The sequence below is a fragment of the Condylura cristata genome, unplaced genomic scaffold (assembly GCF_000260355.1).
Source record: "Condylura cristata isolate star-nosed mole 26May11 unplaced genomic scaffold, ConCri1.0 scaffold00037, whole genome shotgun sequence".
Classification (NCBI taxonomy): domain Eukaryota; kingdom Metazoa; phylum Chordata; class Mammalia; order Eulipotyphla; family Talpidae; genus Condylura; species Condylura cristata.
In genome coordinates, this window is record NW_004567138.1 from 10,271,178 (window position 1) to 10,299,048 (window position 27,871).

General features: G+C 39.6%; 1 protein-coding gene across 4 annotated transcripts in view; it reads right to left on the reverse strand.

Annotated features, from left to right (window-relative positions):
* Positions 1-27,871, reverse strand: part of LRRC16A (leucine rich repeat containing 16A) — a 316,783-nt gene that overhangs the window by 67,431 nt on the left and 221,481 nt on the right. For all 4 annotated transcript variants that reach the window (XM_004693329.2, XM_012732954.1, XM_012732955.1 and 1 more), the window contains 6 exons: positions 24,464-24,636; positions 22,948-23,016; positions 18,930-19,023; positions 12,197-12,295; positions 3,387-3,515; positions 2,545-2,676 (listed from right to left, as the gene is read on the reverse strand). In XM_004693329.2, coding sequence (XP_004693386.1) covers positions 2,545-2,676; positions 3,387-3,515; positions 12,197-12,295; positions 18,930-19,023; positions 22,948-23,016; positions 24,464-24,636 — 696 coding nt within the window. The remainder of the gene's footprint in view (positions 1-2,544; positions 2,677-3,386; positions 3,516-12,196; positions 12,296-18,929; positions 19,024-22,947; positions 23,017-24,463; positions 24,637-27,871) is intronic.

Sequence of the window (27,871 nt, forward strand, 5' to 3'; positions counted from 1 at the left end):
CCATGTGGTCACCTCCGGGGCAGGCGGGAATTGAACTCATGCGGAAGTGGCTTTTTAGCCTCTCAGTGCAGTGCTTTAACCGGCTGCGCCACCAGGGAGGGCCAAGACTCCCATTTTTTAAACTCATCACACTGACAAGTGTTGAAGGGTTTATATACAGAGTATTAGGAAATTAGAAAGAGTATTAGGGGCAAGATGAGCCGCTTCCTACACTACTGGAGAGCAGTTTGTGATCACCTAGCAAAGTATGCAAAGCACATGCTATTTGACCTACATCTGGGCCAATGGTAGGTACCTCCTCTGGCAGAATTAACCAGAAATTAGAAATCAATTATGCTGGCTGTGAGAGCATAGAAAATGTGCACTTGTCTCTGTGTCCATTTCCTGGCACAGAGCTGCTGAGACCCTTGTCATTTCCTAAGTGACACAGTAGCAGGAGTATCTTTTGTTCTATTTCTCACCCAAGTTCCTGCTACAAAGCTCTCAAAATCCTTGCAATTTCCTGGGTGATGGGAGTGTTCTTTATTTTAATGAGGGGACACTGTTGGTGAGGGTCTCTTGGATGAGGGCTGAAGAAACCAAGCTGGAATTTTCAGTCCTTTCTAACCTCCTCACCCTTTCCGTGATAAGGGAGAAGGGCAAAGGGAGTCATGAGAAACTCAGATTTATAGCCGATTGGTCTCAAGCACAGGTGACAATCTGAACTTGCAGTTGGCATTGGAAGTGGGCTGAGTCTTGTGGGACCAAGTCCTTACCCTGTGGCGATGATGTTATCTCCAGAAAATTAGCATCAGAACTGAAGTCAAGTTTAGGTCACCCAGCATGTATTGCAGAAAATGGCTTGGTGTGAGTACCCCACACACCTGTGGTGACCAGAAGCTTGAGAACTGGAGTGTTCTGTGTGACAGTCAAGTAGAAAGCTACAGGAAGCCTGAGATCTCCCAATACTCTGGTACACTGACACGATGCAGTCCTACTGGCTTTACAGATAACTGTTTGCTGATCTAGAATTACAGTCTAATCCTGCCCTGAATACAGGAAGGTTACTAGGCATTATGCGCGTATGCATCAAATATGTAAAACAGTACTCAGACACAAAATGGAATTTCACTGAAACTTTAAGAATGATGCCTTCTCTGGGATTTCAAATGATCTTTACTTTATTTTTACAGCTGTACTGCTTAAATGTCATTTAAGAGGAACAGTCACTGTTATATAATCAGAAATAATAAGCCACAAAGATGACTCTGTTTAAAACATGGACTAGAGTATCCTTTTGCATGTTTTCCTTTATGGAGGATAAAGCTAGTGTAATTAGATGAAAGATGACCTGACAGAACTCTGTGACAACCAAACAGTTCTCTTTCTACCCATCTATCTCTGTTCAGAATTAATTCAAAATAACCTCTGTTGGGCCCTCCCTGGTGGTGCAACAGGTTAAAGCACAACAATAAGGAGCAATCTGAAGCCACTGCAGCACAAGTTCGATCCCCAGCCATGGAGGTAACCCACATGGCACAGCAGACCTCTTCTGACCTGCCTGCTGTATGTTTCAGCAGATTCCTGTTCTGCTCCCAATTCTGTCTCTGGTGAATCTTCTCACCACCAGCCCCCACACCTCTGGTCTGTACCCCAATTCTTGAATGCATAAATACATCAATCTTCAAATAAAGAAATAACAAAATAACCTCTGTTAAATAAAATTAAAATGACACACACTCTCTGTAGCATATACACCAGAAGACGGGAACTTAAACTCCTGAATAATGTACAACATTTTCTCAACGGAGTAATTAGCATGTTGCCAAGTTATTACTGAGTTGCATATCAAACTCTCTGAACTCCAGCAATTGTAGTCTCAAAAGAAAACAGACCAAATAATCATAAGAATTTGTACAGGGATTTTTTAAGGTGTCCTTAAACAGGCAGACTGGAAATGAAGGAATTTTTGTGAATGTGTGAAATTTCCTACGATAGCTGTTTGTTTTTAAGTCACCTTAAGGAAAAGTTGGTCTAAGATTACACTATTCCCTTAAATTTCAAAGACTTTATTTAAAACAGGTGTCTGCTACTGAGTACCTTATAATTTCATACTAAATCCCTTCCTTGGTCTTTAAACCAGCCCCTTTTGAGGACTGTATTTACCAAGTGGCAAACTCTCCAGGCCCCTGCCATCTTTCCATTCTCTAAGTCAATGGTAATGAGAAGATATTCTCTCCAAAAGTGGAATACTCTTTCAGCCTTACAAGTAGCAATCAATACTTATCAGAGGCAATCTCCCCCACACAAAGCACATTTAGAGATTTACTGTCAAAGGTAAAATGGAATCTCATAGGTTTTACCTGAGCTCACTGTCTAAGAAGTGCTCAAAAACTTACACATGAAGACAGAAAGACAGTATTCACTTATTACTACGTATGTGTATGTATGCACACAGACATACACACGGGCACACAAATCCATAAAATGCAGGTCGTTATAAAAATCGCTTTCCCCTACCATGAAATAACAGTATTATTTTGTAGAAAAATAGGAATCACAAACCTTTAGCTGTTCATCTACAACTCTAGTAACTTCTCCAGCCATTGATTCTAGGGTCTCTTGAATTGGGCTAGACAGCAAGCCACTGGCCCCGGCCCACGATGTACCACCAACATGGTATAAATTTGGTAATAACTGCAAGAAAAATGGAAATATCCTCTCCATAGTTAAACAAATATTTATATAAGCACCAACATCATTGTAAAGTGAGTAAAAAGTTAGAGGGGTATTGTTAGGAATCATCTACTCGCCATCTAAGTCCTTTGTACAGATTAATAAACTGGGGTTCACTTTTGCAATCAGAGGAAATGGTGTATGTGCTTTATGCCTTGACATCCTCATCTGAGCTATGACAATATTTGGCAAATTCCAAAGGTTCCTCCTACACACAACTTTTATGACCCTGTGATTATCAAAACAAAGCCTGGACCATGTTTTCTGAATCTGTCAGTCATTTCTCTACCAACCCACACTTGGGAGAACAAATTCTTATTTGCAAAAAGGTTTCTGTTAAAGTAGAGTTACACACCTTCTGCTTGAAAGTAGAATAAGTATGAATGTGTCCTCATTCATTTAAACTATACCACTCTTCTAGTTATTCAGGATCCAATTACACCTTCTGTAAATTACACTAACCCTCTACTGTGTTAATTTCTACATTTTGATTTTTGGTCTTGAGCCTGAGTACAGAAAGGAGGCAAAAATTTATTCAGTTCACTTTGCACTTGTTAAGTAAACACAGAGCTGTGTAAAAAGTAAAGTAAGTCGCAACTAGTTCTAAAACTGAATTTGAAAACAATTTTTAAAAATTATATAAGACTCATGTAACCTGAAGTGAAACTCACCGTTTTTGAGTTCTTAGCATCACGCATTAGCCTTTCTGCTGATTTTAAATCTTCTTGAACAGCTTCACCCGCACAATTTCGTAAGGAGTTGAGATGATCTTGTACTTTCACACATATTCTGTCAATCATCTAGTTCACACCAAGTCAGTGCAGTTGGTAATCAGAAAGAAAGAAACACACAAGGGATTGTTAAGGGGAAGGATGTCCTAAAGGAATTCTGCAGAGTCTTATGGGCTCCACCCCGTTAACAGAATGAGGATAAAGGAAGACAGAGTCTTTGAAAGCAACTTAACACAAATTATTAACTCTTTATAGGTGAAATCTTTAGCTACATTAACTCCAGGAAAACATTAAGCAATTTGGTCCTCTTCTCTGTCTTAAGAAAATGCAGGACATAGAACAAAAGTGAAGACTTTTTGATGATTCAGAACCTCATAGCTATTCAGGGTCATTTTGCTTGACAGTTAACTCTTCTTCATTAAATTTTATTTAGTCTTTTCCGTGGGTTAATCTGAGTACGAGTTACTAAAGAAACAAAATGAGACTATTGAGGTGACCACAAAATGATGTCTACAGCCAGGTCTCATATAATGAAAATAAAAAATCCCAGAGGTTATTATTTTTTAAATTAATCCAATTATATCAGGTAGCTCTTTTCTATGTAAGTTAAAAGTCACCAAAAAAGGGTTGAAGTTGTATTATAACACAGGTAATAATGAAATCTATAACATCTAGTTTCTGTTGCATTATGTTTCCTTTCTCAGGTTAACTGCATCTGAATCATCTTCAGTTGATTCATGGCTTTAAACAAAAAACCCAAAAGAGAAGTAGTAGCTCATGAATGTGAAACAAAAATATTACAGAAAGGTAGATGGTGCTCACTTATATTTATAGAGAGAAACATGAAGAAAGCTAAGAAGCCTAAAGTAAAAGAAAACCACTGTGTGGTTTACAAAATTTCTCCAATATTTTCATCAGAGCTGCAGACTATCTATGTCATATTCTTAGGAACCATTAATTGTTCAAATACTTGTCAAGAGTCCTAGCCCATCAGATTATTAATTTGGCAATGGTGACAATCTAGCAATTTTCTTTTTTTATTCAAATTTATAATTCATTTTGAATTATTTCATATGGCAATCTCAAGATGCCAAAGTCTGTCCTGCTTCTCCCACAAATTCCATAGTCATATAAACTCTACTGCATAGGCCAGAAGACGTAAGGTCTGAGTATGAAGCCTGCATCCACTTGCTTGGCTTTCCATCTCTCTCAACTTTCTCTGTTATAAAATCAGGTTTATATCACCTACCCCATTGTCATTTTTAGTGTCTTATGAAGACAATACAATAAAATGATACTACTCAAATCACCCACTCTTTATTATTATTTTTTGACATCATTGTTCATTTGTGTACAATATTTGATTTCTCTCCTCAGGGCTAGTCTCCATCAACTCCCAACACGGTAGCACCCTGTGAACCAGCACTAGAGTATCTTGCCCTCTTCCTTTCCCTGTCTTGACTCCTCTTCTCCCCCTCCCCTGCTGTGTGCCTCAGACTTAAAGTTTGCCTTCAAGGTATGTCGTTTTCTTAACCCTTTGTTAAGAAATAATATATCAGACCAATAAGTGAAACCATCCATTGTTTTTCTTCTCCCCTTGACTTATTTCATTGATCATAATCCCTTCCATGTTGCTGCAAATGGCATGAGTTTATCTTTTTGGATTTCTGAGTAGTATTCCATTGTGTACAAGACCACATCTTCCTGACGCATTCACCTGGTCTGGGGGTTATTCCCATATCTTGGCTATTGTAAATAGTGTGGCAATAATCATAAGGGTGCAGGTTTCCTTTTGATTTGGTATTTCAGTGCTCTCTGAGCACCCATCCTTTTGACAAAGGGTCAGTAATGCTAACAATGATGTACCTTAATAGCACATCCTCTGATTGTACAACATAATGAGGCCATATCAATGATGGATCTAGAGTGCCCCCCCCCCGGAAAAAGATGTTGCCTGAATAATATTCTATCTTAATCCCTCACCAGCTAAAAACCTAAGCTTGTAAGCAGGTGTCTATATTTATACAATGTCCTGTAGAGAACTAAATGTCTATTTTGAAAAATTCTCCTAACTGATATACTGATATAAATGCTAACTTTTTAAACTATTACATTGATCTGTATTTCCTAAAGTATGAAAGGTTATCAAAAATTCATCCCCTACTGAGAATAAATACCTAAATTTCAGGAGACACAATAAACCCCACAATATAGGGGCACTCATAGATAAGTGAGGTTATGAAAGACTAATCTGAGAAGGCACAGGATGTGACACTGTGAAGGTGATCACTTTCAATAATTCTGAGTGACCAAAAAAACTCCCAAGATGAGCACTAAAACAAACTGGCCAAAGAAGGAGAGTTTAAATGAACCCAAGCAAATGTTCTTTAGGTGGATGTTTTCTAGTCTCATCCAAAAGAAACAGACAATGGCAGTTTTCCAATTCGAAGATTCCAAAAGAAACTGACAATGGCATTTTTCCAATTTGAAGATTTCACAAGTCTCCAAGAGTCTTCCCTATATGCCCTTGCTGAGGGCTGCAGAACCCACCGGGGACATATTCAGGCACTTTCTGACTAAATGGTCAAAGATCCAGAAAAAGGAAGCTATTTCAGATAACAAGGAAGGACTACAGAGAGTGCAAATTGAAAATGTTTTCAAAGAGAAATCAAAGATTTTGACTATCAATCAATAATCCAAGTCCCTCAGGTACACAGATGTGGAAAAAAAGGTAATTGCTATCATGAAAGACTGTCATGGGGGAGGGGGTGCGGTCAGTAGGGGAATTATCCCAGCGAAGACTTTATGGTAGATGACTACACTCCGGTATTTTATCATGGCCTCCCTACTCTGTCCCAGTCCCTTGGTGTATCATTTTCTGAGGCAAGCCAGAGAAACTGACTGCTATAGTTAGAGAGACTTCATTTCTTTCTTTGAAGGCAATATCGTTGGACACAGTCTTCTATGAGTTCAAATCTGCCTTCAATGCCCTTCCTCTAAGTCATGTCTTCTGCTTCAGAACATCCCAAACAATTACAAACTCTCTTCCATAAGAGTCTTATACCTATGTGAACACACCTACCTCTTCACCTAATTCTTTTTCTTCAGATTTAGTAGACTCAGCTCCTGTCACCATTCCTACAGGGACAATCCATACATCTTCCACCACCCCAGCTTATTTCTCTGCATTCCTCTTTCATCTTGGATTCTCGTGAAATATGACTCTCTCAACACAGTGAATTTAACACAGAAGGAATGGACTGGCAAGCTAACAATGATGTCACCTTTCGTATACTCCTATTATAGTGGCATCATTCAAAGTGTCCTTTTAGCAACTAAATCACACCACTAACTCCTTTCACACCTACTGGTTTCTATTTGGGCTTTCTCCACATATTCTGGAACCCAAGTGCAGGATTTAAAACTGTTAGCAATAATGCTGTCTTTGGCTACTCTCAAAGTGCTATGATGACGTTCAGTTCCAGCAAAAAGCTTATTCATGGAAAATTTTATCTTCCTCTATGCTTATTTCTTTATTCAATTCAAGAAAAATATATGCAACACCTAGCACTGAATGAGATACAACCCTGAATAAGAAAGAATCCTTGTCATCCAAACAACTTAAAAACCTGTAAGTGGAGAAAAATACTTACAATATATAACACAAGACATAAAGCACTCCATAATATAATATCCACAAGGGAACACATTTTTATTTTGTTATTGCCAAAGTTCCATTTCCTACAGCATTGCATGCTATCGGGTAAACCCTTTTAAGTGTTTATTCAATAACTAAAGGATAGAAAATCCTAAAAAGGTTTTAGCCAAAGGAAGGACCATAGTTAGTTGAGGTGGAAAGTAGCATTTTAGCCTGGTCCTGAGAGAATGCTAACGATGGAGAAAAGAGAAAGAAATTTTTAGCAGAAGAACAAATGTGATTAGTGGCCCATCCAGACACTAGTTCCTGATCGGGAACAGAGCTCCTTTATGGTAGGAGAGTAGACTGGAAAGTTAAGTTAAGGGAAGACCCAGTGGAAGACCCAAGAGTTTAACAGTATCCACAGCAGGCAGTATCTGTTCCATCCAGTCCCACACTCACAAGGGTCTAAACATCCCTTACACATGCCATTCAAAGACAAGATTTCCCAGATAGACAGAGCAATATAGGCTATAGAAAGCAGAAGCAGGGAAACAGGAAAGCTTGCTCTCTTAGTACTTGGAAAGGAGGACGTAGTTAATAAACATTTGAGTACAGGCTGGCATCAGAAAAGCAAGAAAGGAATGGCTGCAGATGGCACTTCAAGGGTAAATGGAGAGGGCACCGTGACCATGAGGAAAGCAAATGAAAATACCCAAGACGATGCCAAAGGTTCTTACTCCATTCAAGGTGGTGTCACTCAAGACAAATGGCAAAATCAGGAGTTCTGGGAATGGGTTTGGTCTTAATGTCCCTGGTGCCAGAGAGGATTATCTGGGAGCAGATCTTAGAGTTAGTAGTTGCAAAGACAGGACTTTCTTGAAAGAAACAGGACTATAGGAAGATGAGAACGTTACATGGAACAAATTACACAGTCAAAGGAAAAAAGCACTAAGTACACAACTGAGAAAAATAACTGCATTTGGAACATGAAAGCAGAGTGCGATGTAGCCAGGAACCACAGACAGATACTCAGAATGGCACATGAGGGTCTTCAGAGAATGAGCTGGTCGATAATGGTAATGGTTGAGATGATAAAAGTAACAGCAGCAATTAACGTTAAAGTTCACAGGTGAGGAAGCAAGCGCTTTGCATGTATTATCTAATTTTCAGAAGAGTCAGTATCTCGTTTTACAGATGAAGAAATCAAGGTGTACAGAGGTTTTAAGGGTTCTATGTTCACAAAGAAAGGGAAAAGCAGAGCCCGTACTTAAATCTGGGGCATCTGACATGAGGGGCCAAGTTCCTAACAGTCAATTGCCTCCTTTCATCAAAAGATGGAGGAAAGGTCCTTGGGCATGGGGGTCAGAAGAGCTGTTGAGGGAAGAGGGCCACTGGACACACTGTGAACGGTTGTGAAGTGAGTGGGTAGCGAGAAGTCCCGAGTGCAAGCTTAAAGATCTGTGCAGGGAGGGAGAAGACGGGGCAGGACAGGGCAGAGAAAACCACATTGACTGTGGAGATGGGTCAAGGGTGCTGTGGTGGTGGGAGGACTCTGAGACCACACCTCACAGGAGAGCGCAAATACTGCCCAAAACTTAACTGTGATGTAAGAAAATAAATATAAAAGTTAAAAAGCTGTTAAATGTCTGAGAAAGAGAGGAATGTGCTGAGTAAATATCTCTTGGCAGTAACACTGTCCTTTCTTTTTTCTTTTTCAAAAAAAAATCCAAAGACTTCATAACAGAGATTAGCAAATTACATGTGGCTCTGGGTCTATTTGTAAACTTTCATTGAAACAGCCACCTCATTCATGCAGGGATCGTCTTAAGGGAGGAGTGCTTCCTGACGCCGTTCAGTGGTATAGAAACTGCAACACGGGAGGGCCCTCTCTGGTGGCATAACAAGTTAAAGCCCAGCACTCCGAAGCTTATCTGCAGCCATTTCAGCTTGAGTTCGATCCCCGGCCCCAGAGGTGAGCCACATGGCACAGCAGACATCTCCTGTCCTGCCTGCTGCTTCCTTCAGCAGACTGTACTTCGTCAGTCTACCTGTTCTGCTCCCCACTCTGTCTGTTGAGTCCCTTCACACCACCTGTACCCCAGGTCTGTATGCATAAATAAATAAATCTTTAAAAAATAAAAAAAGAAACCACATTGTGGGTTGCAAAGCCTAAAAATTTGCTATTTGAAATTTTTGTATTTATTTAAGATTTATTTATTTATGCATATAGAACTGGGGTATAGGCCGAGGTGCAGGGGCAGCAAGAGGATTCCTCAGAGACAGAGGGGGGAGCAGAACAGGCAGATCAATGAAGCAAACTGCTGAGGGGAGCAGTGGGTGAGTCAGGAGAGGTCTGCTGCACCGTGTGGGTGACCTCTAGGGCCGGGATTGAACTCACACTGAAGCAGCTGATGTTAGCTTTCAGTACTGCACCTTAACCTGTTATGCCACCAGGAAGGGCCGGCTCTTTGAATTTTTACAAAAAAAAAAAGTTTGCTAATGCCTGATCGAGAAGGCTTATGAGACAGAAGAGCAGAGATGTAATCACAAGTAATACTATGGTCTTTTCTAATCAAAGCAAAAGAACAGATGAAAATCAACATAATCAACTAGGAGACTGTGATGTTCCATTAAAACATGTTTTAATTCCTTCAGTGTCACCTGCACGAGGCAAGGACATTAATCTCAGAGGATCCATACTTCTGGTATTTGGGTTTCTAGAAACTTCAATAAGAAGGAGATGAATCTCCAAAGTGACTGAAACAATTAAAGTCTGAAAACCGCTAATCATAATGTCCCAAGAAATCCCCAGAGTGAAAAGGTGGCAATATACCTACTGCGTAATGACTCAAATAATTCAAAATGATGCCACCTATGCAGAATTAAACATCCCCACTCGCCCCCTGTGTAAAATTTCCTCTCACTTGAGAAGATGAAACTTACTTTTAAGAGTTAGCAGTAAAGGTTGCTGCAGTAATTTTTTGGATGGGCATAATCCCCTGTGAGTGAGGGGAAAAGTTGGAAAGATAATATAGTAAGAAAAGCCTGCATTATGGTCCCTCATAAAGAAACTCAAGACAAAGATTCAATCAGTCTCATTGCTTTTAATGTAAAACACCAAATCCAGTTAACAACAGTACCATGAAGTACTAAGCCAACATTAGGCCCTTGCAAAGGAAAAAAAAAGACTTGGATAGTCAAATCAATGATTTCTTTCTCAAAACTCCCTGCAACTTCACTAAGAGTCATATTTTTTTTCTTTTACTCAACACGCATCACTTTATCTTATATAAAGCATACATGCTTGCTGTAAAGCATTCAAACAACATCATGAAGTTGTAAGAAAATATAATACCTTATTGTACCACCTAAAACCACCAGTATTTTGATGAACACCCTTTAACAAATCTCTGTATGGCCATTCACATAGTTCTACCTACTTGGAATATTATACACAATACTTTTACTATGTGTATTTTTCTTTCATTCTCTCTTGAGAAAATAGTAAAATTCGAAATTAAAATGCTCTCTGTACCAGGTCAAAAATGATGCCAACAATACACGATGGTCTGAAATGAGAAAACTTTGTTTGAATTGAGATAACATTGGTCCATTATAGGTAACCCAGAGACACAGACCCTGCCCCCCACGCTTCCACACCATACCCACCACTGGACAACCAAAGTCCTCCAGCGGAGTCTTGGGGACCCCTTTACCCTGCTCCCTAACTCTCCCTTCCCTCTCCTGAACAGTAACCTTAATTTCACAGTCTGATTTCTAGTGTTTGTTACTGGATTAGTTTCACTGGTTTCTTTATATTTCACTTCTCAGTGAAACCATGCAATGTTTCTTTCTTCTTCTGATTTAGTTCTTTGAGCATCAAATGAGTAAATTTCCTACCCGTCAGTCCCTCTCAACATCCTTGTTCTTTCTTTACTCTGCTATTGGTTTTCCCTATATCTATTGATCTTTGATGTCGACTGTTATATTTGGAGCGAAATATTACACAATTCTTTAATTATTAAATTTTTGTTTCTTTCTAATGTTGGGTAGAAAGAGGAGGAATGAAAGGAAGAAAAGTACTATAGTTTCTCTTTAGTACTTTAAGCACTGATTATTCTCAATTGCTCAGAATCTAGGAACTTGTTTTCTATTCACAGAAATAATAGAATTGATGAGAAATGAACAAATCTCTCCATTGCAACAAATTTGGTTGTCCTCCAATTTTATCATCTGTAATTGCAGGTGTAATTTGTGTATAAATCTAAAATACACCTTGCTGACAATCATAAGAGGCACAAAATCATCAAAAATTAAAAGTGCATTCCAGGTCTCAACATCATAAAATAAATCAATAAAATAATTAAAATGCATAGTCAGCATTAGCATTAACCTACATACTTGTCTCCAAAATTCAACTTATTTTTGGCAATCAGGTCTTACTGTCCTGTTGAGGAGTCAAACTAGAGAAGTCTTTATCTTAGCTATTGTAAATAATGCTTCAATAAACATAGAAGTGCAGATTTCCTTTCAAATTAGTATTTTTGTGTTTTTTGGGTAGATTCCTAGGAGTGGAATTGAAACAATCCAAATAAATAACTCAAAACAGATGAATGGATCAAGAAGACGAGGAATACATATACACCGTGGAATATTACTCAGCAATCAAAAAGATAAACTCATGCCACCAGCAGCAATATGGATGGAACTGGAAGAAATTGTGCTAAGAGAAATAAGACAAGAACAAACAGCAAATGGTTTCACTTGTATGTGAAATAGAGAGAAAACAGAACAAAGAGTCAGGAAAAAGACAACTTGCAAGGTGACCATGGATCTAAGGCAGACAGAGGGGTCACAACAAAGAAGAGAAGAACACAAGGGACTTTGGGAGGACTTTGGTGATGGATCACAGGTGCTATGGTGGTGAGAGAATCACAGGGACTACACCTGAGGGAAGACGTCAAACACTGTCCACAAGTGAACAACAATGTAAGAAAATAAACAATTTTACAAAAGACTAAAACAAACTAGAGAAGTTCTTTATTCTATGCTCTTAGAGTGTCATTTCAGAAGGAGCAGAAGGAGGAGACACTGAAGACAGCACCCTTACCTGCTGCGTCGTGCTCGTGACAATGCCTTGCTGTAACCGGTAGGCCTGCTCTTGAAGATATTTTCTAGTCTCGTGATTCCGGAGCAGGTAATTCTCTATCTGGAAATTAAGCACATGGATCTCTCAAGCACGTTTGACTGGACAGAGAGTAACAGTCTAAGAGAAACAGCCAGTTGCTGAAGTTCAAACCAAGCACTAATTTCCACATCCTGTGAGGCTCCCCGACAAGACAGAAGCACTGTCACTGTCACGCATAATAAGTTTTGCAGTTACAGTTTAACGTGAGGGTAACTGGAGAAATTCTTCTGTACCTTTAGTTGACAGAGATAGCAAGTGTTTAATTGCCTGCAGGGTTAGAGAGCCCATTCAGGGACTTTTCATCACTTTCCTGCACACAAGCTTCATCATTCTCTCATGAATTTTTAACTACCCAACAGTTCAAAAGTTGAATAAATATCTCCAAGGTGTACGGATAACACTCTCGAAAACTTTTTGCCTCACCTCAGTGGTAAGATCCACTAACATTTACAAAATTCTTGATGGAAAGGGAGAAAAAAAGGTGAAAATTTTGAATGTCTAGGCTGGTACAACTCAAAGACAACTCTAGGTTTCATTCAACCACCAAGTTTTTAAATTTTCTCAAAAATAGGACAAATCTTAACAAAATTACAGAAAGAAGAAAATGGATTTCTACAGAATTGCTCAGCTCTATTTTATCCATTGATAATCTCCTATGAAATATTCAAATGTACAAAAGGTACCTAGATTGAAATAAAGCATGGAAGAACAATATATAATGGATAATACTGAATGCAAGATTAACAGCTGGGGATGATGGACACCTACATAGGTTTAAAGAATAATTTCAGACGGACAGTGATAGCATCTGGTTGGGATTTTTTTCCCCAGTTGTTTTTCATTGTTTTTAATAACAGCACTTACCCATTGGCTTTTAATTTGCCACAATAGTTCCCTGGTTAAGAACTTATAATAACTGTGAGGCTCTCGGTATTACTACATCTTCATTTTAATTTTTCATATGCTGAAATGACTACTACTTAATACCAATTAGGAACAATTAAACTACAGTCTATAATTACTATCATCCCTGAAAATTGTAGAGCAGAACAAAAATGTACTTTTCAACTACACACAAATGAAGAAATTATAAAAATGAAAAGATCCCTGAAATGGAACATCATAAAGTGACACCTTAATACCAAGACATTATAATATAGTAATTTTCTTTAGCTGCTTCCGAAAAAGTCATCTCTTTCCAAGGTGACATTACCATCAATGTGAGAGGCTTCTGCTAAGAAGATTCTTGACTGAAATGTGGCAGGCTCATATCACCACCCAGCTTTGGATGCTTTCGATTTTGTTCTAGTACTGGGATCTCGTCACAGAGAGGGCCAGTTTGCTCAGCTCACTGCCAGGTGGCTCCCCAAGGCTGGTCCACTCTCCCACACCTTCCCTAAATGCACCTATGATGCTTCACCCACAGAGACAGCAGGGGAATAGTTTAAGGAAAAAAAAAAAAATCCGTGGCTCTCATTGGTGGCACAGCAGGTTATAGCACAGCACTGAAAGCTGGCTGCAGACACTTCAGTCCAAGTTCACCCCAGCACTGGAGGTGATGCACACGGTGTGCCAGACCTCTCCTGTCTCCAATTTTGCCGGCTGCTCCCCTCAGCAGTGTACTTCGTCGATCTGCCTGTTCTGCTCCCCACTCTGTCTCTGGTGAATCCTCTCACTACCCCTGTACCTCTGGCCTGTACCCCAGTTCTGTATGCATAAATAAGCAAATCTTAAAAAAACATTTCTAAAAGTCAGTAGAAAGGGGAGGAAGAATAACAATGTTTGTCATTCTTGTCAATCAAAAAGACTTCACACCCAAAGTCTTGGATAAACAGGGAAAACCTGTCTTCCTCACAGCATTCCAGATCAAGGACAGGGACCCCAGTTTCCAGGGGCTAAAGACAAAGGCCTGACTCAAGTCATAAAGGGAAAGGAAGGGCCCAAGTTTGCCAGCACCACTGGACAGCAGAGGGCAATCTGGGGGCAGTCCAGGGCCAGCCGCCATGTCCAGTCTCACTGTTGGAAACAGCATCTTCCCGAGAGGCAGAACGCTATGATTTTAATAAGGGAATCTTTTAAAGACAATTAAGGAAGAGTGATCAGAGAATCACAGTACTATTCTTCAGTGGGGCAAAATTAAGGAGTTAGTATTTCCTCCAGAGGATAGAGCTCTGCTAAAGTGATAGAATTCTATTAAAATCATGCAACCATGCAACAGAGAATGCATGCTATGGGGGGGGGGGGATGAATGTGAACGTTAAAGTCATTTTTTTTTCATCAAAAATCCACCAATTCGTAATTAACTATTTGCATTTTCCATTAGTCTCTACATGTTTGATCTCTTTTTAGTCCTCTGATCTATCAAAAAAGTGACATAGTTAGACTAATAGCTATAATGTCTGCAACTATTTTACTTTCCTATTTTCTCCAGTTTTAACTATATATGTATATGTATATATACAATTGCACTTTCACTCCTTTCTTAACATACCAATTACACTTCTTAAAAAATTTTGCCTGTTGCTCTAATGTTTATATTCTACATTTATAGCAAATCCAAGTCTACCTTCAAATAACTCTATTCTATCACTAGCAGCCCAGAATGCTGCCAATTTCATCTATTGCACCACTGCTGGCTTAGAAAGGTATTTCTCCATTACTTTTGAAGGAAAACAATGAGATTAAGAATTTTAGGTTGCTGGTGCTCATCTTTCAACAATTTGATAATTCACTGCCATTTTTGCATGATTTCCAGTCCAAAGCCTCATGCAATTCTTAGCCTTTTTTCTCAATGTTATTTTTTTCTTTTGATTTTTTCACACTTTCCTCTTCATTAATTCTGCAGTTTAGATACATTATGCCTATTTGTAGATATTTATCCTTTGTGGTTTTCTCTGAGATTCTTGAATCTGTGACTTGATGTGTATCATTAAGATGGAGAATTTCTCAACCATTATTATTTCAGGTAAGTGTTCTTTTTCCTTCATCTCTTTCTAGTATTCTCATTATATGAATGCTCAGTCTTTTGTAATTGCCCTGTAATTCTAGAATATTCTGTTGTTTTCCCTTCTTTCTGACTTTGCATTTAAATTTGAGAAATTTCTACTGATATACTTTCAAGCACAATGATTCTTTCTTCAACAATGTCAGTTATGATGAGCTCATTGAAAACATTTTTTTTCCAGTCTATTCCAGTGGTTTTCCAAACTCTGGCATTTCACTTTAATGTTGTCATAAGAGTTTTCATCTCTCTGCTATCTGTTCTTACACAGCATATGCCCTTTCCATTGGCACCATTAATATATTAACAATAGTATTTTAAATTTCTTGTCTGATAATTCCAAAATCTGTTACAAGTCTGATGTTTGCTTTGTCTTCTTTTACTTGCCTTCTTGCAGATCTTGTAATTTTTTTTTTTCCATTTTGGTTGAAAGTAGGATGTAAAGTATCTGATAACAGCAATTGAGGTAATCAGGCTTTTAGGGTGAGGTTTTATATTAACCCAACCAATAAATGATTTTGTTTAATGTTCGCAATAGTTCTATAAGCTAGAGGCTTTAGTTTTTTTTTTCTAGTGTTCTTGTTTCTTTTTGAGTGTTTGTGTTTCCCTGGTTGATCTGGGGTTTCCCTATAAACTCCTTAAATAGATCACCTCACAAGTTTTGTTCAATTGTAATCCACTGTACTGTACTTGATGATAAGGTATGAGCGACATTCTGCCATCTTATTAAATCTAAAGATTTAAAAGAGGATCTGCGTCTTTGGGCTTTGACCATCAGAAACAGGTCTTGGTATTTTTCTTCCTCATTCATTTGAATCAGGAAGGCTAAACAGAGAGAGGGTGACCTAACTGTCTTCCTCTAGGTCACTTAAGACCTTGGCAGAAGAGTTTCCCTTCAGAACAGGCCTTTGAAATATATCACAGCATTCTCTCAAGAATGCTGTGATATATTTCAAAATGGTTACTTTTTCCATGAAAAGGAGGAAAAGGCATGAAAGAGAAGATTTTTTTCTTATCTTCACTGTGATAGTTTGGAGTAAGAGCCATCAAAGCACATGGGTCTCCCTAAGACTGGATCCCAAAGAGGTCCTATTCATGTACATACCAAGTCTCCAGCAATTTATCAATTACCGCTTAAAAAAATTGGCTCCACCAGCCTCTGACGATGGCTTTGATTCACAACTGATTCTCTATATTCTCATCTCTCCTGTTTCCAAGGGGACAGTGTGCCTTGCAACCTCAACCCTCTGATGAATCTCAAAAAGTTATTGATCTTCTGTTTAAATAGGTTTTTTAAAAAGTTTTTATTTATTTTTGTATAGACAAACTTGGGTGTAAGCCACAGGTGTGGGTAATGAGAGGATTCACCAGAAAACAAAGTACCGAGCAGAACAGGCAGAACTACTGAAATACACAGTTGAGTAGAGAAGTTGGCGATAGACAGGAGAGTTCTGCTGTGCCATGTGGGATTTCCCCGTCTGGGGATCGAACCCAGGCAGTGACTGAGACGTAACCCCTGCACCACCAGAGAAGCCCTTCAGTTTTTTCCTTCTCTGAAGATGGAGTGAAGACTTTCAAGTTCTTTACACATCAAATCTGAAACCAGAAACCTGCTTATTACAGTATTTCTTTTGATAAGTTAACTAGCAGCCTTTTGGAAGTATAATGATGTCAAATATTTGTATGCTGCTTTATAGTCTACAAATTATTTTTCACATAGGCTATCTCATCTGGTCTCATGGCTACTTCTGGCAAATTACTAAGACTCCTTGAAGTTAAGTTTTCTTACAGGAATTTTTCTTAGCTGTAACAGGAGATATAATAAAGCCTTTCTCATGGGTTCACTGTATGGACTATATGCCTTTACCTCTGTAAAACACTTAAAACAGTGCCCGGCAAGAACTATATGCTACGTTACATGTAAGTTACTGTCTAGTTTCACTTTTCATACTTACAGGTGAAGAAAGCATAGTTCAGAAAAATTATACAATTTATTAAAGTACAAAGCTTAGAAGAGCTTATGGGATGTTCCGATGTTCAGAATCCAAAGGTTGAATATTTTCTTTTGCCACACCATAGCTTTCCCTCCCTGCACCTCCAATCCTCATTTCTTCTTATCTAAAAATGCCTAAGGAGTATTTAGGTATGCATGCAGGGTACTGTGGTAGCTGCTGAGAATTAAAAAAGATGAAAAAGGCATAAATCCCACTTTCATGAATCTTATAATCCACTAGGTGAAAAAATTACGAGGCAGGTAACTTACAACAATGTCCCAAGGCTAATGACAGAGAGAAGCACAAGGAATTCTGAGATGACCACAACTAGGGAAGAAAACTGTGAAGTCTTCCTGGATGAGCTGACACTTGACTTCAATCTTGATAGACATGCACTGTCCTGGTGAAAGCACTAGTATCATCTAGATCAGGGCAGTGACTCTCCAATTTGACAGTGACCAGACTGCTCACAGAAAAACAGAGTGCTGAGATGACCCCAACTTCTGAGACACAAGAATTTGCATGTCTAACAAGTACCCTGTGGTGGAGAAAAACAAAGAATAATGGCTGCCAAGAAATGAAGCTGGAAGGAATCAAGAGGCAGATTGAGGACATAATTCCAGGTTTAAGAGAGCAGGCTTTATCCTAAAAGTCATTGGAAAGGGAGACATGAATAGTTTTAGTCAGTTCAAATGCACTATGAAGTAGGATGACTACATTTGACTCCAATGTGGAAAAGAGACAAAAGGAGGCAAATGTGGTCATATCATGGGCTGTGATGATGATGCATGGATGAAGATGTGTCACAGCAAGCAGCAGAAGGAAACAAAGTGGAAGAGATTGGTGTTACACAGGTTATGTTAGACATAAACAAGGTAGCTGATTATACAGGGAAGATGTAAGGAAGGAATACTGGGATACTGGGTGGAGAGGAGAGGAGAGATCTTATTCTCTAAAGAGGAGATCAAGGCAGGAGGAAAAATGTCAAAGATTCTTCCAATAACAGCAGAGTAATGGTGGAACAGGCTCCTTTGAATGGGAAATAGCTGAGCTTGAGCATATCTAAAAATGGAGTGAAAGGTAAGTATAACCATTGAAAGAGGAGGAGGAAGGTGCAGGAAAGCAAGGAAGGCACTCACAGGGCAAGTTCCAGCAGAGATCAGAGGAGATGGGGTCAAAGTCACCAATGGCTACCTGGACTGTGAAGCCAAAGCCATTGACTGTTGGGTTGCCACAAAGGAGCTGGGAGTGGTGTGGATTTGGATTCATTTATAGACAAAGAGGGTGGTGATTTATTGATGAGGAGAAGAGGGAAGCTTGCTTCTGTTGAGGTTGAAGGGCATCAAGGCTGTACAATTTGACCCCCAGTGCCACACGCTATCCAAAGGAAGAACTGGAAATTATCTGTGCTTAATTCGGGCATAATGGTGCTGTAAGAATGTTACTTTCTTCACTCAAATTTAATGACCAGCTTCAGTCTCCCTTATTTTATTCCTCCTCCAGTCGTGCATCATGCCAGTTATCGTGATCATAAACATTCAAGCTAAAGTGAAAAAAGCTCTGTACGGTACAATGTACTATTCATATGTTCAGAATTGTTATTAACACAATTCCAATTCCAATTGAATTTATTATAATCAGGCTACTGATGCTTCAATACCTTTTGCAGAGCCTCTTCTGTTTTTTCTGGGTTTGTTTTCAGGGCTTGAGAAGCATCATACATAGGAATCGGCATAAACCTCAAAGTGTAGTTTCTAGAAAAAGGAGAAAATAACATATTTACTTAAAAATAATTTCCTGCAACCTTAATTTAGCACTCTCTTTAACATCCAAAAAGATAGTTGCCAGAATATCTTAGAAAATTCTAGACTATCAGACCACCCTGGGCCTCAAGATTACAAACCTGTTTACTTTAGAACCTGTTCCACAGGTGACTTCAGCCATCCATTTGGTCAAACAAAGCCGACAAAGCTTTAGGGAATTAGGTTAAGTGGTTTTGCTCTCCAGTTTCATGAAATATACAATTTTTAAAATGGCACGCAAAGGTGGACTAAAGCTAGGAAAAAACTCAGGCATCATCAGGCTACCTGGTTTTATTTACCAGTATATCCAAATATACCTGGGTCACCACGCAGATGATGGATGAATCATAGTCAGCCCCAACCTCTTAAGAGGAAAACCAAAAATCGAAATGTACATTTGTTTTCAAAGTAAGGACAATGGTATCCACAGAAACAGCCCATTCAGGCTCTGGGCTTTCATTTACTGACTTAGAGCCTGGATGCAGTCTGTCTACATTCTCTACCACAAATTAAGCAGCCAGGTTTCCCAGGTTTGAGGAGGCTACCGAGGTGAGCACAAGCAGAAGCAATCGATAAGCCTCACGCTGGGGCAAACACCTTCCTGTTCAAGGTATTCCTCCCACCAGCTAAGTACTCTGGGTTCCTTTAAACAAACAAGTCTGAGACAAGGGATTAGCTTCAGAAAAACTGCTGGGCTGGGCTCCCTGCGGGCTCACCACCTTGACCTCTGTGGGCCTTTACAGTTTATATTCAACATCAGTCCCCAGGCTCTAGACACCAGAAGAAACAACTGTGGAGAACTGTGTTATACTACCTCACTGCTGTTGGCCGGCTGATGAGATGCATATGAGTCATTCCTTTGTCACAAAGCACCCAGAACTCTGAAACTGCTCCTTCCATCTTTGAACCTGACCTTGAAGCAAAACTGCTAGAAGCTTACATGACTGTAAACACCTGCTTCCCTACTACAAACGTAAGAACCAGCATCCTTTCTACATCCCGCCCAAATGCCATCTATCCACTTCTGGAATAAGATCCCCCAGGAAGAATGATTTTTGAGGTGCTGGAACCTCACACTCAGAAGCTTTCTGTCCACACAAATGCATCATTTGCAATGCCATGCTTACAGTTACTTGCGTGACTTCTCCGGAAAGAGCAACTTAACACTAAGTCATCAAAGTACGAATAATGAAGAAATGATAAAGACAATAAATATTCATCTTAGTACCAGTAATGACCTGGATGGACATTACCTAATGGAGAAAATCTCCTTCCTCCGACCCAACATATAGAGAGGCTTAATGTAAAATAACCAGCTATGAAACTTCAGGCTGTTATTTCTGTAGTTCCATTCTTACCGTAGGCTTGTTTAGTCAGTCAACAGAAACAAAGAGATGACACGTCTGGATGGAGGATAGCAGATGTAACAGACTGTCCTTTTGGGGCACCCTACTATCAGCCTGGAGGTGGGGAGTGTGGGGTGTGCATGCTCTTGGCTTCTCACACAGACCAGTCAGTGCTTGGCATCTGCAACCTTGTCAGGGCAAGATGCTGTCAACTGCTTGTCAATCAGTGTCTCTATTCAGTGTTAGGGTGCACTGGGAGTAGCTACAGGTGTTTCTGCAGTCAGCAAAGGCTCCAGGGGAGGAGACTTTGGTGACTAGATGGCATGAGGCCTTTGACCCATGGTGAGCGATGGCCTGTGACAGTGGCAACGGTGACTTTTGGTTAAAGTAGAACCATGGGGTTTATGATGGGACGGCACTTGCAGATCAGTTACTTGAACTAGCTCACTTTTTTATTGTAGATTTATTTATGCATACAAGAACTGAGGTACAGGCCAGAGGTGGGGGGTGGTGAGAGGATTCACCAGAGACAGAAAGGGGAGCAGAATAGGCAGATCAACCAAAATACTCTGGTGAGAGGAGCAGCAGGTGAAACAGGAGAGGTCTGCTGTGCCATGTGGGTCAGCGCCCTGGTGGGAGATTGATCTCACACTCCAATGGCTGCAGAGAGCCCCACAGTGCTAACTCTAACCCACTGCACCACCCGAGAGTGACTGGTCACTTTCTTAGAAGACTAAAGAGGTGAAATGCTTCGTTCGACATCTTAGACTTTTTGGGATGTAGTGGAGGGCTCCTATATCCAGCTTTAGGGTTTCACTACAATACCTTATTGGCTACTTCAGAGGCTTCAGGCATGGACATTAATCAGGCAGGACACAAAATGAGGGCTCCCTCCCTCCCTGTTTTTAGGGGACAGATTTCTGTGCTGCTGGTCTCTCCAATATTTATCTGCTGTGATCATTTCTGTCTTTAGAATACAGTGAGGGTAAATATAGCTTATGAGGAATCATATAATTCATCACATAAATAAAGTTTATGAGGAATCATAAACTGTCAAAAAATTAACAAGGACATGAAACAATCGTCTTCACAAAAATTTTGTTTAAATGAAAAAAAAAAATCAGAAGAAACCAGATCACTGGTATTTTTTTCAGCCATCATTGGAGTAATACTTTTTTGGGAGAGTAAAATCATTAACAACTGCAGGCATCAGTCACTAACGTAATAAAAAAAAAGCCTTTTAGGAACCTGCAGCCCCATGTTTATTGCTGCTCTATTTACAATAGGGAAGACATGGAATCAACCCAAATGCCCAAAAGTAGAAGACTGGATTAAGAAGCTTGTGTATATTGGTATGTATACACAATGGAATATTACTCAGCAATCAAAAATAAATAAATAAATAAATAAATAAATAAATAAACTCATGACTTTTGCAGCAACATGGATGGAACTAGAAGGGATCATGCTTAGTGAAATAAGCCAGAGAGGAAAAGAAAAATTCTGGATGGTTTCATTCATAGCAGGATCATAAGGGATCAGGGGAAAGAAGTAATAGTAATAAAGTAAAAACACCAAACAACTATATTCCAGAGACATTTTATGGAGGTGAGAACAGGACAAAACTAGGGTGGGAAGAGCGCACAGGACTATGGTGAAGGCACATGGGTGAACTGGTGGTGGGAAGTCTGCAGGGATTACAACCAAGATGAAAAATGCACAAAATGATGTAAAAAAGAAAGAAAGAAAAAAGAAAAGAAGCCTTTTAGATCAATAAGACAAATTAGCTCTGGTTTCCCATTTAGAAAGTTTCATTTTCTGGATCTGTTTTCTTGCCCTGGGTTCAAAGTACTCATAGTGGGCCCCAAATGCAAGACCCATTGGAAATAGACTGTGAAGCCACAGGCAGCGAAGCTTGGTGCCCCTGGAGTGTCCCCTCAACCACGTGCTGTCTTTAATAGGCACACCTTGCAGACAGTGAGGTTTGGTTCCAGACCACTGCCATAAAGCCAGTAACACAATAAAGGACGTCACAGATTTTTTGGGTTTCCCAGTGCCTATAAAAGTTTTGTTTACTGTGCTTAATCATTAAGTGTACAATAGTAACAGGTCTAAAATAAAATAGGCGTGGCTTAATTAAAAAGTACTTTATTGCTATGATAGTATCATTATCATCTGAGTTGCTAGAAAAATGGCAGCCATAGACTTTTTTAGCACGAGATGACCACAGTCATCAATCTGTAAATGGCACAATAAAGTGCAGCACAATAAAATAACGAAAGCCTATCATCCTCAAGAAGGTGTTCTATCTTTGACAGGACAAGCTACTCAGGCCTATAGTTTACAAAAGAAGAAATTCACACCAGATGAAAGTCGAAGTCTTCCCAGACTCTGTGGCTAGTGAGCAACAAACAAGCTCAACTCCTGATTTCCTGACTCCAGTCTCTTGCAAATTCTTTACCCCACAGGTAACTGAGGCACCAAGGGTTCTTTTGAACTTTTCCAAAAACAACTGCTGATTAAAACTTACTTTTCCAGAGCAACAGCGATGTCCTGGAAGCCTTGCGCAGTAATGTTGTTCTTGTCCCATATGACAGTCCTGTGTGAAAACCAGATCACATCCGTGAGCAGACACTGAGGACTACAGGGAGGACTGCAGACAGATGTCTCTGTTTACTACCATGACCTGAAGTGACCAAGGAATAATGTTCATCTTTGTTTCAAAGCAAGGATCAATATTTCCCCCAGTGTTATATTCTTAACACATCCACTGCTCAAATAGTGAAGTTTATTCGTACTAAGCGATGGCATACATAATATTTGCCATTAGTCAGCTCATGTTTTCCTAGTCAGGGAATTCAAAAACCTGATTTCTGTGATATTCTAACTGTGGTGTAATCTTCCTGTCTGAAGCTGACATTTATGCAAGATGCTTAGCGTCCTGTGTCCACCAGAAAGAACTGCAGGTACTGAGAGTTTTTACATTCTCAGTAACAACTGGGTGTCCTGTCAAGGATTTTTATTTTTTCACAAAAATCTGACACAGTATGTCAGCAATTCAAGGCACTTTGTTCTCCCTGCTGGCAAACCTTCAGTTATTCTAAATAGGAGGTGGTTTGCTTTTTGAACACAAAATCTATTTTAGAAAGGACATATTATTTTACCTTCAGAATGTGAATACATCAGAAGTATCTTAGGATTTGTCAATTCACCTGACACTTGAAAAGTTTTTATTTGTCTGCAAGATCCTCGCAGACAACCTCGCCTTCTTTCCCTTCTGAATCTTAATGGCCTCTACGAACACAATAACCTTCAAAGAAACCGCTGTTGTTTTGGCATTTGCTTCAATTTTGACAGAAGGTTCACACTCTGTCTTAGGCTGGAGAGCAAGGGAAGCATCAAGAAAAGTCCTTGAGAAATAACGTGGATTTACTCTTCATTCACCAGATTGCTGGACTAGGCAGCAACCTGCATAATGGGTGAGGACCTGGTACCACAGAGCTAGTCCTTAAGGAAAGTGGGGGCCATATAGCGAGACATCTGGAAGGCCGGGACTGGGATGCATGACAAATTACAACGACTGAACAGAGTAGTGACACCAGCTTTTAAACCAGTGATCAATTGGTCTCTGTATCCCTTTACATAATTAGCAGGAATGGGAAGGGCAAGATAAGATGACAGGCTTCTAACAAAGTCCAGCCAAGTTCCTCTTGATTCTGCAGTATTCCCTGCTCTGCTCCTTTGGCTCTGACTACAAACCCCTTTCTACTTCTTCAGGCCTTTCTCCACAACATAGGTCAGCTGTCAACACAGACATTAAGGAGGAAATCATAACAGTTCCCAGTCAGACTTTACCTGAAAATGATCTTTGAGAATGGTCTGAAGGAATCACTAGGTCTAAGTGTGAGAACACTCAGTACTTTATACCTGAAGTTCATGCCTCTTCCTCACAGATGGCCTCATGGGAAACTCAGGCCCCACGAGGCACAGGTGCCTGTCCTGTGCAAGCTGTCCTCAGCATGAGGGCTAAATGCCTGACTCCGTACCTGAGCTTGGTGTTGATCTGTAAGGCCTTGGCCAACATCTTTGCTCCCATGTCTCCCATTCCATTTCCGCTGATGTCCACTTTGGTCAGGGAGGTGTTGCTTCCCAGTGCATTAATTATGATGGTGACTTCAGTCTTGAGCTTTGAGTCAGCCAGGGACAAGGACTGCAGAGGCTGTGGGGGAACAATGAGCAGCATCTCATGGTCTCATCAAGGAACTGTCACTCTAGGGACCGCTCTATAGAAGGATGAGAAGGAGAGGTACCCCCTCCACAGAGAATCGGATTTTTCAAATGTCTCACTAAAAGGCATTGATGAATAGGACTATAAGGTTCTGAAGTAAAATAAATGGGTTTTTGGCATCAAACATGGACAGAATGTTTTTTAACAGTGAATAGCAGCCACCTGTCTGCCAATGAAAGTCGTGAGGAAATAGCTAGACTTCAGCTCTTTTGAATGATGAACAAGATGAAATAAATAATATACCACACAAAAACGTATTAGCTTCAGTAAGGCTCCACTACCTCTTTGATCCCCTGTGTTACTATGTCAGGTGAAATGACATCTTAGGATAGTAATAGAGGACAAACACAAAATAAAAATGCAATCAAGATTAGTCATAGCTGACACTGATCAAACACTATACCGAACCACTATTTAAGCTCTTTAACATGTATTTATTTATTTAATCCTCCTAGGACCCAATACTGGGTAACCCAAAATTATTATGTTAGGTATTGTATCTCCAGTTTTCAAATAAGAAACAGAATGCTTCAGCATCTCAGTCAAGGTCACAGAGTTGCTGAACTGGAACAGGACTGTCTGGCTCCAGATTTTATACTCTTAACCTTGCACAAACTTGTCCCATCAGCTTATCCTAGAAGTTTTGACTGTCACTCTTAGCTTTATCTCACACCAATTAGAAAGAAGACACACCTACAACTTTAAGAAATAGATAAGTCAAATGTGTGTGACCTTTTATTATCATAGGATCCAAGCTAACTCAACCCAGAGACTGACAGTCATTCAGCCTTAGGGTAAGCATGGTTTGGCCCATATAGTATCTGATCAAAAAAAAGAAAGAACATCAGGTTCCTACTTATACCCAGATCGCTTTACTTGTTAATGTTGGCTTCCTAGCCGTGTGAACATTGACCCTGCTAGTCTTGATTCAAGCTGTAATTGAATTAAACAGCAGTGACCATTTCAGGACTTGGACCAGTGTGGCTTGAAAAGTCAGAATTCAGGCTGTCCTGGAGATGCTCTCCATTGGTCCAGCCAAGCTAGAAATTCTGTAAGCACTTTGGACATTATAGAAAGCTAGATACTGCAAGACACTTCCAGGGTCATCTAGGACCAGGCTCTGCTGTGCCAGTTGTAGTGCGACTTTCAAAATGTGCCTGAGTTGTCGTGTGACTCACGCTCAAAGCCTAGCATGTATCTGCACACATTCAGCTCTCAACCTTCCCATTCAAAGGAACACCTGTTCGGGAACATCTGTCAAACACCTGTAGGAAGCCGGGCAAGGGTGTTGTTGATTTATTATTAAGTAAAACCTCTTCAACTATGCACACAATTTGCTGCTTGAGAACACTGTGGGTGGGGCTTACCTACCACAGCCTGTCAAAATGGTTATTATCATTGAACCTGTTCCTGGAGGGTTAGTCAAGTATTTGTTTCCCATTTTATATAAATATAGCATGATAATCTCCACAAGTATGGCACTGATGGTTTCAAGCCTCAGGTATCCACTTGGTTATACCAAGTGCCTATACTTATCGTCCTTAGTGTCTAAATTTAACCATGTTTTCCAAATTTACTACACCCAAAGTAAAATCAAAGGGTAACATTATGTTAATTAGCATCAGAACTTTTCAGTTAAAAGACTTGGTAAATGCAAAGGCAATTAAAACTTCAGCCAAGAAGCCTATAGATGTTTGGACTCAGGAAGTTTTAGTGAGGTTGCTTCAATTTTCTTAAGATTCTACACTCAAGCAAATGGGGAACACTTAATACTTTAAATAAACACAAATGTAACATTGTTTTAATAAAAAGCAGTAATCACATCTCTCACCATTTCAATAATCTCTATTCCACTACTACAAAAATGATATATTACAGCTTCTTCCTAATACTGGAAAACTGCCAAGTCCCCAAGCTAGCAAGCACCAATGCCAGCACTATATTCTAGGTCTAATACACCCCAGTTAACACTTAAAAATAATAGGCAGAGTCATAATTGCGAACAGAAGAGTCTGAGTAGCATGCATATTTATAAGGTCATCCCTTCTTGATTTATTGCAGTTCCAAGTAACATTACTATATGAAATCTTCCTTTTCCTCCCATAGTTTGACATGCTTAACATGAGAATTCGCTGCCTTGCTACAGGCATTTCCACGAGAAACATATTGTGTTCTATTGGTTACAACAACAGAGGTTTGGATGTAAGACTTCAAAGCAGGATTCCCTGGAAACTGGGCACCTCCAAGGTACCACCCCATAACACAGGTACAGCAACCTGACAGCTCCCGTCTATTTCTTAACACAGCGCTGGAGGCCACAGGCACACAGGTCTTCCAACCAAACAAAATGTGAAAGGAGGAGAGCACTGTTCCATCTAGTCAAAGAATAAACTCTACAAACATAAGGACAATGTGTGAACAGGAGAGAGATTGCTGTATATATGCAAAAACCTTTAAAAGAGTAAAATGAAAAAATGAGCACCATTGTGCCATGTGATGGCTAGAATGTTTATAGTAGTCACAAGTCATCTTTGCACATTACTGATGCAGAAGTAGGAAAAGAACAGAAGGTAACTGTGTCTTGGAAAAGTCAGCGACTTTTGTAAACATAAAAAGCTTTACAGTGCACAGTATTACCCTGGAGCACGACTGTACCATGACAGAATTTGCATCAACATAGCAAACGTTACCCTCTGCAAGTATGATTTTAAGTGTGTTTTAAATATCAAGATTATCCTGAAGTGACAGTTTCAACATTTTAGAAACAGTTTGAAGACTCTGGTGTAATTACCAAAACATGAAATTTTGAAACATGAAACAAGTTTCACAAAATGCAAATTTTCCTAAAATGTATACTGTGAAACAAATATTTGGGGATGACTATTAAGTATGATTCTGTAATATTAACTCCCCCAATGTTTTCAAACTGGGCCAATACTGGGAAATCAGAAACTCAAATAAATCAGGGTGGTATAAAGTCAATTTTAGTATGTAAAACAAACAGCATAAATGCTGAAGCATGTAAATTACATTCTAATTACGCCCCTAATTGTAATAACCTCACATAAGAGCCACAGAGTATGAGGTTTATTAGAAAATGAAGACAAAGACAAGTGCTTGGAGTCATTAAATAATAATGAGTTTCACTTATAACTCATAGGTTGGA